Source organism: Anarrhichthys ocellatus, unplaced genomic scaffold (genome assembly GCF_004355925.1).
Source record: "Anarrhichthys ocellatus isolate YVR2014 unplaced genomic scaffold, GSC_Weel_1.0 scaffold7, whole genome shotgun sequence".
Taxonomy (NCBI): domain Eukaryota; kingdom Metazoa; phylum Chordata; class Actinopteri; order Perciformes; family Anarhichadidae; genus Anarrhichthys; species Anarrhichthys ocellatus.
Window position 1 is genome coordinate 12588639 of NW_022280037.1, and position 15277 is coordinate 12603915.

The following is a 15277-nucleotide window of genomic DNA, read 5'->3' on the forward strand; positions in this document are numbered from 1 at the left end:
GTATAAAAGTTTTAAAGATGCTCACCTTTACACTGCAGGCCCTGTCTGAAGAGGCCTTTCAGCAGCTTCTTGCAGTGCTGGCAGACGGTGGGTCGGGTATACGAGTGGATCAGGAAGGTGTGAGGAACTTTGACCTTTGACAGAAAGATCTTGTCGAGTTCGATGGGACGGCCGATGTACGACTGAGAGCTGGAGCGCCGCTCTCGACCGGGGAAGTAATCTAATTGGTTCTTCTGCTGGAGACAAAGATCAGGAGACCAGTGTGGAGGAGCGGTCATGACTTTGTGAGACATGTTCAACCAAAAAAAATACATTTAGAGGAGTAGATTTATTCACAGGCAACTTGGTTTTTTGCTTAGATGCTGAGAAAATGTTCCAGACGAAAAAAAGATGTTCTTGATTTGACACGATTTATAACAAACTCTTCTTAGCGTTTAAACCCACAGGTGTCCTCCAACCAAAAGTTTAAATCAAAAATCTGCGTTATTTCAGGACTTTGAAGCATGTTTATGCTAAAAACAGTGATAGTCAAAAAAAGAGATGGGCGATGCAGTTAGTTTGAACATTATTGGAGGGAATAAATATCAGATTTAAAATCCTGTGTACTCTTGTTAAATAGTTAGAAGCAAAAATGCCACACATTTTAATGCAAGTACCATTCCTCAGGGATTATTATTCTGGATAAAAGTGATGAAACTTACCTCCATGCTGGGACTGACCGGAGACTGGACAATCAAAGAGAACAAAAGAAAGATATTTAGAGTGGGGTTTTAATGTTCTAATGAAAAATTGACAAACACACAGTCAGCTGATTTCAGCATCTCAAAGGTATAATTGTTGTTCTTTAACAAACAATTATAAGATTGCCTTTTTTAGTTATTTGTTTGACCCATCTGACTGCAAGTCAAACATCATTGAGCCACATCTGGCAGTGATATGAGGAGCAGAACTGACTCCTGATTGGTCCTCTGCCAGAACACAACCAAGTCTAGCTGTAGTAAGAACGTCTGTATACATCTGTATGATTCATATCCCTTTCAAAATACCAAAAACACAAAAGTTGGCTAGTTAGCCCTCATTTTTAAAGTGAAACACAAAGTGTGAAAATACAAAGACGAAATCTCACGAAATCTCACTTTTTGTTCCTCTATAGTAAGCATCCAAACATATGTAGTTCAGAACAAAGCAAGTCTGATTGAGCATGAACATATTTACTGGACAGATCGATCTATAATATGAGGGCTCAACCCTGAAATACAAGAGCGATGCTGTTTTCTATACTCTGCACGGTAGTTGGACTTTAGCCTGGGATCTGTTAGCTTTAGCCTCCAGTACATATTTAAGAACTTGTTAGCTTGGACTAGAGACTCAGACTGCTGGCTACTTGTATCAGGTGTTGGTTCTTGGACTTCTAAATGAGACGAGTCTTTCAAAACTAAAGAAATAAATCACAGACATGTTCAGAATGTACTGTATATAATCCACTGACCAGTAAAGCATCGTCGGTGTAGAAGGGGGGTGAGGGCTCAGCTGAGAGGGGGCGACCCAGGTTTACCAGCCCCCCCGTTAGGGAGACGTTGGACGAGCGACGCCGCCTCACTCCGCTGCAGTTGTTGGGGATCTTAAAGGCACAACGCTTGTGATAGTTCAGACCACAGCCTGATCAGAAACAGACAACAGCAGATTCATTTGTCGATACATAAATTAACAAAAATGTGAGAACAGATTTTTTTATCTTTTTTAGAGCCTCATGAGCTTCATCAGTAGGTTTTGTACCTTCACATTTGAGTCCCTGACGAACAAGTCCCCACAGCATCTCTCCACAGTGGTCGCAGAAGGCCGGAGCACGGTACGAGTGGACGAACAGACAGTGTGGACGGATCTGGAAGTCCTCCACTGTAGCTGAAGCTGCAAAAAAAGATGTTTGGATACAAATAATTTCAACAACCAGTGAGCCGGTTCTTTGTGTCAGGAAAGAAGACCGATTGAACCAAGCAATCATTTCTCTAATCAGTTAGGTTAAATATTTAAAACAGATTGAAAGTCTTGAAAAGTTGAATGTTCTGAGCTTTGGAAATGGATTTGTACAATAAAGTTGAGGTATTTAAAGGAGTTGTACTCATGAGAAGAAGTTGAAGTGGCAGTTAAAAGTGGAAGTGCTGAATTAATTTAGAGTTTTATTTGAGATGTTAGCACCGAAAGGAGTTGAAGTGTCACTTGAAAAAGCATTAATGGAGTTGAAGTATGAACTGAAAAGAAAGTTTCAACTGTCAGTTGAATTATAAACATGACGCGTAGGCACTGAAATGATTTGAAATGTCAGATGATGTGTAACAGGTGAAAGGAGTTGAAGTGGGAATTAAGGTAAAGTTATGACAGGATAGGACGTGTCAGTGTGAACACTGAAAGGATTCAAAACATCAGTTCAAATGTACAAACTGACAGATGATGTCCGGCCTGTGTAAGCAGTGAAAGGAGTTGAAGGGTCAGCTGAAGTAAAATGTATAAATGCACAAATTTGTTTGCAGTATATAGTTACACATTGTTATGTACTCAGGTCTTATAAATCTCAGTCGTAATGGCACTTATATGAGCTGAGGTTATATACGTGTTATTCCACTAGTCAATTAATTAATCAATCAATAGTTTATCAGAAACATTGCGGACGGAGAACCACTTTCACACATTTTTTCAGTTTTGAGATTAATTTGCGGACACATGCTGAAATCAATATTCCATAAAAATGTATTTTTGACCAACATTAAAAACAAAGCGGCAGCAGAACAACGGTGCAGTAATGTTCACTTCCAAGTAGAATGAATAATATAATGTATTATTCTAAAGGGAGTTCTTTTCCACATTTTCTAAATTATTTTCTTTTAAATCGGCTGGAAGTCGAGCAGCTGCTGATCTGGTCCGACTGGGCCGGCGGCCATAACAGCCATCTGAGCCCAAACATCCTCCAGCTGTTTTCACAAAAACTCAGTGGGGGGGCACTCCGGCAGCAACCAGAACTCCCGCTGACGAACCCACAACACCAGAGAGGGAATCGACCGGCCGGCCTGAGCGGTTACACAGTAAACGCCGATATCTCAATTTTACTGAAAAAGGTTTACAAGTTTTCACCAAGTTAAACAAGAAATATAGACGAACCAATGACAAATAATGGAGTCACATTTAGGTTTTAATGAAGGACAAAACATCTGGTTTAAAGAATACACTGGTTTAATGAGCTTTACAGCAGTTTGTGATAAATACTTTCCTGATTCATGAACATCTGCTCTTTCTTTTCTGAGTAGTTTCAAATTGCGACTTGGTGACAGATGACAGTTTATCATAATTTAAGTTTGTGATGGGTTTTACATGAAAAATGTAGCATTTTGTTATTATTTTTGTGAAACAGGGCTCGTTACCTGGGCATTGTTTGAATTTTCATTTATTAGTGCCCCTGAGATACTTTAGTTTCTGCACTGTTATCTAAATTATTCAGTTTTTTTAACTTTCTGTTGTTTTTTTTTTCAAAAATCTGCCCATAAATTTGGATAGAAAATCCAAATTTGCCAAATATTAAATGTTATTTGAAGGCCCATTGTGCACCTGTATAGGTATCTTCACTTATTGTCCCTGATTAGACCTCTTCTGTGTGGGGCGGGGTGATCATTAACATTTCCCATCGCACTCTTGTAAGCTTTGCAGCACCTGTTAGGGTAGAAACACTTTCTGGGCAGAGGTCTAATCAGTGAGGATAAGTGAGAACACGGCCTTGGAACACAAGCAGAAGCACAAGAACTAATGCTGCGTTCAAGTCAAGTTCAGATGTGGGAGTTTGTTTGCTAAAATCAAGGCAACATGCACGTAAGAAAGGAGACGCCCTTGACTCGGAGCGTCATTTAAAAGCGCTTCAATTAAATATGAGGTGTGTCACAGCTGATCAGCTGTCCGTTGTTTAATTAAAGTGCTGTGTTTTATCATCTTTGTCAGATGACTTTATATATTTTATCGTGTGAAGCACTGCACGTTTGTATGAAAAGTACTACACAAATAGAGAGTGACAGATATTATTTATGACTGATTATTAACATTACATTTTAGTCTTGTTTCCTGTGAAACCAGAAACAAGAAACCAGCTTGACTTTTGGAGGTGAAAGCAGAAAAAACGAGGAGTAACTTTTTCGTAAGATGTCATTGCAAACCGTTAGATGAGGATATGTTGAACAGTGAGGCTCATTGGTGTGTTTCAATGGAGATATCAGGCTGTGAAACACACACTATATTTGGTTGGTGGCTGGTTTGAGTCTGAAAAATGTTGAAAATATGTCACCAGAGTTTCTTTAACTAGCCGGAGACGGAGAGAGAGAGAGAGCGAGATGAGGGGAGGGAGATAAACAGAACGGAGACAAAGAGTAATGAATGGGTTGTTAGTGGGTATTTTGTAAATGTTTTGGAGGTATGAGAGGCTCTCAGCGGGCGCAGATGGACCCACTGTTTGTTTGGTTGGCCAGCGGGTTTGGCAAGGCATGATGGGTAGTTTGGGATATCGTTTTTCTGTCTCTCTCCCTCTCTGTATGTATTTCTGAAATCCCTCTCGCCTTTCACACACACACACACACACACACACAGACACACACACACGCACACACTCGCCCTGTGCTGTGGTCCTCCAGTAGAATACAGCTCTGATTAGACATTCTGCTGCAGGAAATTACCTCCATTTATTCAAATTATTGTTTACGCCTTTTGTTTGGAGGGCCAACATACATTTGGAAGTCTGAACAAGCTCCCAAACTGTTATTATATGCTTCAGAAAATGACTTGTGTGTGTGTGTGTGTGTGTGTGTGTGTGTGTGTTTTCTCTGATGGAATTAAATGCGTTAAGGAGCGTGGTGGCTTGTTAACCCACAACCACAAAACAAACACTGCGGGTGGAGAAACTAAACCAGCAGCGATGATAATAATGATAACAACATTTATGTTTTAGCTGTTCAGCTCAATAACTCTGTGAAACAGTAGAGTAAACTTTAATTATGAGGCATCAGTTTTTATAAATCTCAGTCAGAACTAAAACAAAAGCAAAGTGAACGTCCTTTATTAACATTTTATCATCTATTAATGCTCACAAATCCTAGAATATTTTAATTTATTTTTATGAACGAACAGATCTTCATATCTAAAAACAGAACAGATTGTTAGCTAAGGACTCCCAAAACGACATACTATAGTACATGTATGTATGATACGACCACGACCTCTTCACAGCACAAATGTGTAGTTTTAACAAATTTTAACACATTACATAATTTAAGTTTCGGCAACAAAACTACTTCATTAGATTTAGGGAAGAAAAAGGTTTGGGTTAAAATAAGTTAATGCAACTTATTACTTATGTGGCCTATTTAATGTAAAATGAATCAATGTTAACTTCTAGTGTCACATGGGATCAACGTACCCTCATTCAAAACTTTTTTTTATTATTTTTTAATTTGCCTAAAATTTAATTTTAGTGTTTGTCTTCATAACAAACTTTAATTAAATCAATAAATGAAAGGGAAGGTACAGTGAAGCGGTGGAATCCCATCATCCTCTGGGTTCTTTGTGGATTGTAAACAACTTTAATGTTAGCTGATTAAAAGAAAACTGGAGGAAACACAGTTTATTAACTAGCTCTCTGGTTAAAATCACAGCCAATAAAAACCTGTCTGGATAAGTGTTTGGGGAATTATCAGGATGTTTTTTTTGTGACCAATCAGTTCTTTTGGCTGGAGCTCCTTGTTACACCGTACAAAGTCAATTTCCTGTTTGTTTCCTCCACACTTCGAGCTGTCACCGGGACTGACAGAGAGCTGTTAACAAAAGTGTTTTTTACTGATTGTCAGAGGAGGAAGAGGAGGAGGAGGTAAGGTAGAGGAGGTGGAGGGGGGTGAGGAAAAGGAAGAGGGAAATAATCCGGAGGTATTCAGTACTCCTTTCTGCAACTTGAAGGTCGACTAATCAGCCGTTAGCAGTAAGCAGGGATTTGGGTTATCACCGTAAGCTAATGAGGGTTATTTTGGATTTGTGGGGTTGTATACTTGCGTGTTCTGTGAGGTAACATTTCTATTTTTGTCAATGGAGTCTTGTGGCTTTGAAGAGAGAGCTATAGGCAGCTGTGGATGGAAGCAGCAGAATAATATTTTAGAAACTTTAAAAAGAAGTCTGTATTAGTGTGTTAGTGTACGATATATTTAGAATATTTTCACCCACTTTATTATCCTGTCAAACAGCCCTTTCTGACGGAAAGTAATAAAACGTTATATCGCTCTAATCAAAGTCATAAGACTCCATTGATGAAAACCCTACTTTGCAATGTTGTATATATTACAAATGTTGTATATTTATATATAATATTTAGGAACGTCATCATGCATAAAGCTATAAAGTCAAGTGAGAAAATGTTTTTTAGAAGGGAAAATAACGTTTTGACTGAAACATACGTATTTGGACCAACATTTTAATGTTTAGATTTTAAAACATCACCACTGCAAAGCTGTGCCATACAAATCTAAATAATAATAATAATAATAATAATAATAATGGAGCCACCCTTTAAATATTTGTATTAACTAATAATTAATTAATAATTTCTTCCAGTTTTTTAACTGCAGCCATTACTTCCTTAAAAGCGTCTATCAGAAGAAGATCTTCATTTTTTCTTGAGGAAGCCAGCACTGGAACATTATCCTCAGAATATTTAACAGATACAATTAATTAAACTTTTTATAATATGAACAATGGGAACAAATTTAAACAAAACCAAAGTTGTAATAAACCTAAATAGAGAAACCGACACTTGAAATACAAAAATGCAAACACATTCATTAAAATTAACAGCAAATGCAAATGTACACACACACTGTACTAGGTGTTGACAGAGAAGCAGGAAATTGGGAAGCAGCAGCTGTCGGGCCGTTAGCGTAATGTAGCTTGAACACCTGAGTCCTGAGCTCGACGGCCGCCAGACAGACGAGTCTGGCAGACGGCAACAAACACGAGATCGAAAATCACTTTTATTCACATGTGGATTCTTTTAGTTGTTTATCTTTCTGCCAAAAAAGTTTACCAAAATAGTTTTTACATGTCGACTAAACCAGTTAACGAGAGTCGATACCTGCAAGAGGTTTTCTTTGGTTTGGAACTACTTTTACCCAGAATCCTGTCTTGGGTCGTTATTTTCACACATTGCACTTATTCTTAATATCACATTCTTGAATCAGTATTTCCCTTATGCGGTATTTGTCCTTTTTCAAAAAAATACCAGAGCAAATTTCTGTTTGTGAAAATGTGTTTAGTTTAAACGTGGTAGTTGTACTTTGAGTATTTTCCCTTTTCTGCTACTTCTTCTCCACTACATCTCAGAGGCAAATATTGCACTTTTTACTCCGCTAAATTAATCTGAAAACTTTAGAGAACAGATTGAGATTAATGATACAAAATATTGCAAACAAATAAAATGTATTAGTATAAATTAACGCTAGGATTGGTAATGTTTTAAAACACATTTTTTTATGTTTGTTGTTGACAAAAAGAAGAAAAAGTCCCCCTGATTTTATTATCACGATCTTATTGCAATTTTAAACATTTTGTAATATGCTAATTACAACAATATAAACTTTTGTCCAATAATGACCTGACATTGTAGCCCCTCCCATCTGTGATGTCACCATCCAGCCTCTCCTACCTGACAGCACGGCCTCCACCAGGTCGCCCTCCTGGATCTGGGAGGCCGAGCGCAGCAACTGCAGCACATTGTCTGACGTCTGGTCATGACGAAACAGCAGGATCTTCTCATACATCCCGTAGAAAACACACTCTGGAATCTGACGGAGAGACAGAGGAAAAAGATTTTCTAGCAGCAGCCAGAGAAAAATATCGTGTCAGTTCTTCGAACATCTACAGGTAGAGACAAAGCTTCCTGCTGCAGCCTCAAAGACAAATTTTTTATTTAGGGGTAATAATGTCACACTTTTATTGTTCTTATGACAAGTGATTTCTGTTCCTTTTTGTTAAATGTGAAAAATGTTAATGACAATAAAGCAAATCTAAATTAAAGAGAGACAAAGACAAGGAAAAAAAACAATGAGCTTTGATGTCCATCAGCAGATGAATAAATCATTCAAATTATCATCAGGACAGAATAAATGAATACACTAATGTAGTAAATTTAACAGAGTGAACTCTGTCAAACCGATCCACCGCGTTCATGTCATCAACTTCAGGTAATTAAATGAAAACTCATGACAGTGATGATCCAATCAAATTAATTAAATGATAGCCTGACAGTTTTATTCTGTGATTTGGAAATTAATTATATTAACAGGATTTAATACAACTTAGAAATTGATATATATAATTTTATACTGCAAGTGGAGTTTTGATGCTTTTTTCTGCCATAAAAATTGTCAAAATTTGTATCATGTGTTAAAGCTGACAGCCACTGATCTCCATGACAGATGAAACACAAGGTGAAACTCACATCTAAGGTCATAATCTAAACTTCAACTGTTCAAATTGGTCCTCACAAAGACACAAGTATAAGAGTACACACACATATACTTTCCTACTTTACCATCAGTGGACCCCACAAAATACTCCAACCAAGTGGGGACTTTTGTTTCTGCCCATTTAGAAAAAAACTAAAATAGATTGAAAATGTACTTTAAAGGTATTTTCATAGAATATTACTGCAACTGTGTGTTGTTTTTTGCAGTGAAACCACAGGAAGTTAAAGCTGCAGTTCACTATTATGTTGTGTATCGATGAGGAGTCGCTGAAATGAGCAACACATTGACCAACTGCAGAGCACCGCTGAGACTCTTATCGACCATGCACACACACACACACACACACACACACTTTAACTAAAGAAACACTACATACACAACATCAGTGAAACATTGAACACACAAGAAGAATATCCTTCATTACTATTGAAATATTTATTGACCAAATATCCCAACGGCTGTACTAGAAATAATAAAAAAATCGTTGAAATGTGTGATGTTGCACATATATGGTTCCCAACTTCTGGCCAGCGGACCAATACCGGTACTCACAAAGTTTACTACCAGGCCAATGAACAGTAAATATGAAACATATTAGTAGATTTTTTTGTGGTGACTACCTTGAACAGCCCCAACAACAATACACTGATTAATTCAGTTTAGTCCAGTGGTTCCAAACCTAAGGGTCAGGCCCCTCAAAAAAGTCACGAGACGATTAATGAGAGAGGAAAGACAAAAATGAAAGTTCTGATTAGGGCTGTCGCATTAACGGTAATATTGCCACAACCGCTATGTTCAAATTATTATTTCTTTCTTCACGTGTATTTACATGATACTGCAAATCCCAACAGTTTTAGCCAGCTGTCCAATCACAGTGGAGGAGGGGCGGGACAAATGCCACAAAGACCCATCACATCCTACATTTAGTCTACAAGTGCAAAACAACGATGGAAGATAAAGACTGCTATTTAAACGAGCTCCTAAAGCACTGGACAAAAAAATAATTCATTATACTGCAATATTATTGAAAAAATACAACTTATTCAGCTTTCGATGTTTTTGTTCATGACCAATGTGTGTTTGCTTTATAAAATACTGCATGGTTTAGCTTCTCCACCCCTTAAAGCATTTATTGTACCAGCTCATTGTGAAATGATACAAACAATGGGAGACTGTAATAAAAAGAGATTCTCGACAGAAGTTGCTCAAACAGCTTTTTCGACGTGGCATTAGAGCTACAGCTAGCTAGCTACCCTGGTAGGCGCTAACTTAATGTTGCACCAGTTTGTGGAGCTTCTCAACTCCAAAAACAGAGCTAATTTAGGATCGATTTTTTTATAAAACTGGCAATATTCAAAATATACACATTTCCCTCCTCATAAAATCTGTGTAAAGTGAATTTTGTGATAAAATAGCATTAAAAAATTGTAAAAACTGTTGTGACGATAGATTGTGCCGTTGTAGCGCTTTCTATTGTGGGACATGGTAAGCGAGATAAACTGGTCGAAAGCATACTGAAGGATGTTTCTGTTGTTTGTATACTAAATACTATAGATGCTGCATTCTGGGATATGATGAGGGAGAGGAGGGAGAGAGGAACATGACCAGGAGAGAAAAGGAGGCAGAAAAGGCTGTCAAACATGACGAAGAGGAGACTCTTCAATTTCCTCACTCATTAGGCCTTCACCTCTCTCTCTCTCTCTCTCTCTCTCTCTCTCTCTCTCTCTCTCTCTCTCTCTCTCTCTCTCTCTCCCTCTGCCTCTCAATGAGATGCTCAACAATACACTTCATAGATGCATCTTCATGTGTGTGTCTGTGTGTGTGTGTGTTTGGTGTCACCATAGCAGCAGTATTAGTCTTGTTGTCATGGCAGCAAGAACTCAAGGCTGATTCCTCTCCTCCATCTCTCTCCATTTAATTCAGTTCAATACTTTCCGCACTGAATGTACTATAGCATTTATTAAGCCGCAGCTCCCTGACTGTGCCTGCAAGGCATTGTGGGTATTGGAGTCATGGAAGCCAGAGGCTCAGCTGATTGTGACAACTTGTCACTCACTAGATGTCTCAAACAAAAATGATGTTTCTGATCAGAGCATGAAGTGAATTATGTATTGATCACTCTGTCAAATAGACATCCGAAGTCCTGATGTCACTTCCTGTCTTCCCTCAGTTCCACTAGCTTCTGTGAGCCAATTGAATCTCTTATCGAGGGTTTATTTAATTGGTCTTTTCGACTGGCTGGCTATGTAGGACGATGGTGTCCACATTTTTTGATGGATTTCTATATATATATATATATATATATATATATATATTCTGTGTAAAGTGAATTTAGTGATAAAATAGCATTTGAAAATTTTGTGTGAACATAGATTGCGACGTTCCAGTGCTTTGCATTGTGTTAATTAGTTACTAATTTCCGTATCCATGTATGTTTAACTATTGCTTAGCAAGTGACAAACTGAAGCGAGTGCTGACGCATTACAACAATCTGAAAGGACGCAGTAAACTCGTTATCCAGGCGTCGAGGGGACACACTCTATTTATTCCCTTGATAATGTAATAATTGTGAGCAACACATCTGTGATGATCGTCAAAACGAGAGCGAGGTAATAGACCTTTTTTACAGCCGTCTCCCACCAGTGTGTTACTGGTCGGGCATTTCATTAGGCTGCAGAAAAGCTGACGTTAAATGAGGGTTAACACCAGGAAGCCGTTTTTTTACTAAACATTACTGATGCTTTATAGCAACAGATTCATTTATGAATTCTTTGACAGACGTTTGTGGACAGATTGAGTGTAAAAGACAGAATTAAAGACCACTAACTGACCTTTTCTCTCTCTCTCTCTCTGCAGGAAAAGCACTGGTGTAATCAATAATATTGACTTAGATTATCCAGTTCCAGGTCGCTGCTTTTGTTGTGAGCGCTGGCTCACTGGGACACGTGTTGGAACCATGCCATCGTTAATGTTATTAGCTCCACCTGTGCTTCTCCTGCCTGCTGTGAATAAACAAAAAAGGTGTATTGACTGTAGGTTTAATGTGTGAAACAGGCTTCAGAAACACTGATTATATCTACAGCATGAACTCTGGTAAACGCTCAGGAACACGTCGTCACTGCAGCTGAAAAAAAGCAAGAAGAAGATTCACCAAATGTGGGTTTTTGTCTGACTTTAAAAAAAGAAACGGAATCATTTGACTTCAACGTGGAAATCATCCAAACAGGAGACGATGTACCGGTCCTCGCTTAGAACACCTAATGGACCTATCACCATGATGACAGGACATGCTGCGTGATAGAAGTGTGTGTGTGTGTGTATGTGTGTCATCATTATTTAGTGACATCACCAGTGATAGCAGCAGATAGTTTTATATCTGTGTTTAAATGTGTGTGCATGAATAAAGATGTAAGCTCTCTGCGTTCATAGATTAATAAAATATTGACATGAGACTGAGAGTTTGAAGTATTTCCACTTTTCTTTATATACGTTGTACTTTTTACTGCATTTATCTGGTATCTGTAGTGACTAATTACACTACACAAACAAACACTGGACTTTCACCCTGTAGACCGTGTAAAACCAAGTCAACTTTGACTTACTGTAGTTTTGTTACATTATTTTTTTACCTAAAGTTACTGTGAGGAACTTTAAACTGGTCCTGATCCAGTCTCAGTTTAGTCCTGATCCTCTATCAGACCTCCATCAGTAAAGAGACCATCAGAGAGAAGATGGTCTATTTCTATAGAGTTATTCTTAATGCTCGTCATCGGAGCCACCGGGTCGGATTCTGGTGAAACCAGATGAACTCATGCAGGTTCACCAGAACCTCCTTCAGCTCAGACTCCAGCAGAGACCGGTCCACCATGGACAGACCCAGATCCTCGAGCAGAGACCGGTTCACTGTGGACAGACCCAGATCCGGAGCTCCGGAGGGAGGAGGAGAGCTCAGCTCCCGGCAGCAGCGTCTCCTCCTCCTCCTCCTCCTCCTCCTCCAGGAGCAGAGCTCCTCCTTTCTGGGAGCCGACACCGACACCACGCTGCTGGAGACCCAGGACGTTTTGCTGGACCCGCTGGAGGGAAGGGAGACACGGGAGAACCAGAACCAGGACTGAGAGGGGCAGACTGTCAGACCCTGCTGCTGTAACATGAGAGGTTTTCTAAAGAGACTCTGGCGATCAGAGACACTACCACTTTAGTCCACAGGGGGCGACAGAATTAACACTAAATAAAAGCTCCTACTCGTAACTTTAAATAACGACAGTTACATCACAAACAAACTTATTTTTACCAAACCATGTTTTGGTTAACATTTCTGGTCGAAAGGGGAATCACCTACTTTTAAACATCATGAAAGAGAAAATGTAAGATATTTCAACGAGTCACACCCTGCATGTTTCATACAGCTGCATGTAAACTAGAATATCTGTGACATATTATTTTTCATTAGCCATATAAACAGCCCGGCACTGGAATTAAAAGGACTGATTTGGGAGGAATGTTGTCTTTTTTCGGAATAAGTGCAACAATCCTGATTATTTGGTGCATGAAAGCAAAGTCAGTGCAAATGTGTTTTTAATGATTTCTGGTCAAAGAAGACAAGATATATCAGTCTGTTTTTGTTAGATAATTTCACCGTTTGAGTCTGAACATGTTGACAAGAAGGACACAAATATAGAATATCAGCAGGTTTTTAGGAAAGAAGTGAGAAACTAGACAAAAAAGAGACAGATGAGAAAGATGAATGGATGAAAAAAGTGAGGATATGAAAGAGAGAGAACAATGAAACACACACACATCTGTTCTCTTCTGCTTCATTCAGTGTGTGTGCGTGTGTCTCATAATGGCCCTCAGAAGGACACTTCACAGCCGCAATCATCATCGGTTGCCAGGCAACAAGGAAGAAACCGCTACCGACAGAAACACAGCACACACAGCTTTATTATTACTGTTACAGAGTGGCAGGTGTGTGTGTGTGTGTGTGTGTGTGTGTGTGTGTGTGTGTGTGTGTGTTTGTGAGAGGAAACGGGTTCAGTGACACCACAGTGTTGGGCAGTGTTTGGGTCATTACTGGGAACAAAAGTGCTTCTTTTTTCCTCCGCAGAGCTGAATCTCAGCCGCCGTGTGTTTTCTCTTACAGAGGTTTCTTTCATCAGAGCTCTTTTTCACCTGATTTGGGGTTTAATCTCACTCATTTTTGATGAAGAAATGTAGATTCGTATGAAGGTGCTTCGACACCTAACACACACACACAATCAACAGATTTCAGCAGATGTATTTACTCGACGTTTGGCTTTTTGAAATCATGCTAAATACACAAATCTGCTGTCATAGAATCATGAGGTTGGGCCGTTTGCTTTCACACCCAAAAAACAAACCACAAGGGAGTCTGCAGACCGAGACCTGATCCGTTGTTTGGTCTGCAACAGGGTTTTCACACCTGGTCCCCAACAGAACTGGATTAACCTGGCAAACAGACCTGAATTCATTTTTACCGACCCAAACAAGACCTAAATACGTTTGAATCAAATTGTAGTTGAATATTCTTTGCACACCTGAAAGTCCAAACCAAGGATTTATGTAAATGCGTCGTATCCTCATACAACGGTTCGAGGGATATCTTATTAAGAGTTCCTCATTTTTTGTGCTTTTTCCTTCTAAAGTCCATCAACATGTGTTGATTTCCTCTCGTTATTCGAATACAGTCCTTTTCAAAATAAACTTCCGTCTTAACAGGAAACTCAGTTACTTTTAGGCAACAAAACTACTGATTTAAGTTCAGGAAAAGATCTTGGTTTGGGTTAAAATAACTACAGACGTGCTGTTACTGAAGTACACACGTTACGAGACAAATAAATGACTGTTGACTTCTCGTTTCACACAAGGAAAGATCTCTGTTTGTTGGGTCCATTGACCTCCTCTCTCCCTCCCTGTATGCTTAAGAATTGATTAAGAAATAAGCAACTGTTTGCTAACAAGTTCACCATATAAACTTAACAGCTGAAGATATGTTAAGTGGCCAGATAAACACGATATAATTCACATTGAGAGTCCACAAATTGGCCAAAAACACACAAACAGCATAGATCAAAAATCAGAGGTCTGTGCAGACTGAACTCTGAGGTCAACCACAAACCTTCACCATCACCATCAATCTGACAGAACAGCCAATGAGCACGCAGCTCAAGAACCTAAACTCTTCATTCCCTGCTCTGATTGGGTCTTAGATATGCCAATCTAATACGTAGACGAAGAGAAACTTGGATTTATTATTTTACAGTCTGAGTTTCTGAAAACCTTTTAAGAACATTTATAAAAATCAATTTCCAGCACACCTGTTTTCACACACACACACACACCTCTTGTTAATCAGTTAATTTTGTGCTATTTGAAAGTGTTAAGTGTTGCATGTTGCGAGCGACGTCCCACAGGTTTCGGTGCGTGAACAGGTGTCGTGTTGACCTGCTGTACTTTATATTCTCTACAACCTGCTAATAAACAACAACACGTGTGAGTGTGCTTGTGTGTGTGAGTGTCGCACAATGTCATGCCGTTAGGGTCCTGGCTCTCAGGTTTCAGGTGTGTGCTACGTTCAGGTGTGAAAGTCTCACTGTGGGGAAATGAGGTGATTTTCACTTAAAATGAGACGATTAGTGAATCTGAACAGAGATAATGGACACGTCACATTGTGACTGTGTGTGTGTGTGTGTGTGTGTGTGTGTGTGTGTGTGTGTGTGTGT

General features: G+C 39.0%; 1 protein-coding gene across 2 annotated transcripts in view; it reads right to left on the bottom strand.

Annotated features, from left to right (window-relative positions):
* prkd1 (protein kinase D1) overlaps nucleotides 1-15277 on the bottom strand; it is a 42899-nt gene that overhangs the window by 23842 nt on the left and 3780 nt on the right. The window contains exons 2-6 of one of the 2 annotated variants that reach the window (XM_031847680.1): nucleotides 7715-7853; nucleotides 1777-1908; nucleotides 1490-1659; nucleotides 702-725; nucleotides 26-233 (exon numbers count right to left, since the gene is read on the bottom strand). In XM_031847680.1, coding sequence (XP_031703540.1) covers nucleotides 26-233; nucleotides 702-725; nucleotides 1490-1659; nucleotides 1777-1908; nucleotides 7715-7853 — 673 coding nt within the window. Of the gene's footprint in view, nucleotides 1-25; nucleotides 237-701; nucleotides 726-1489; nucleotides 1660-1776; nucleotides 1909-7714; nucleotides 7854-15277 lie in introns of both variants that reach the window. The other variant, XM_031847679.1, reaches the window with a different exon arrangement.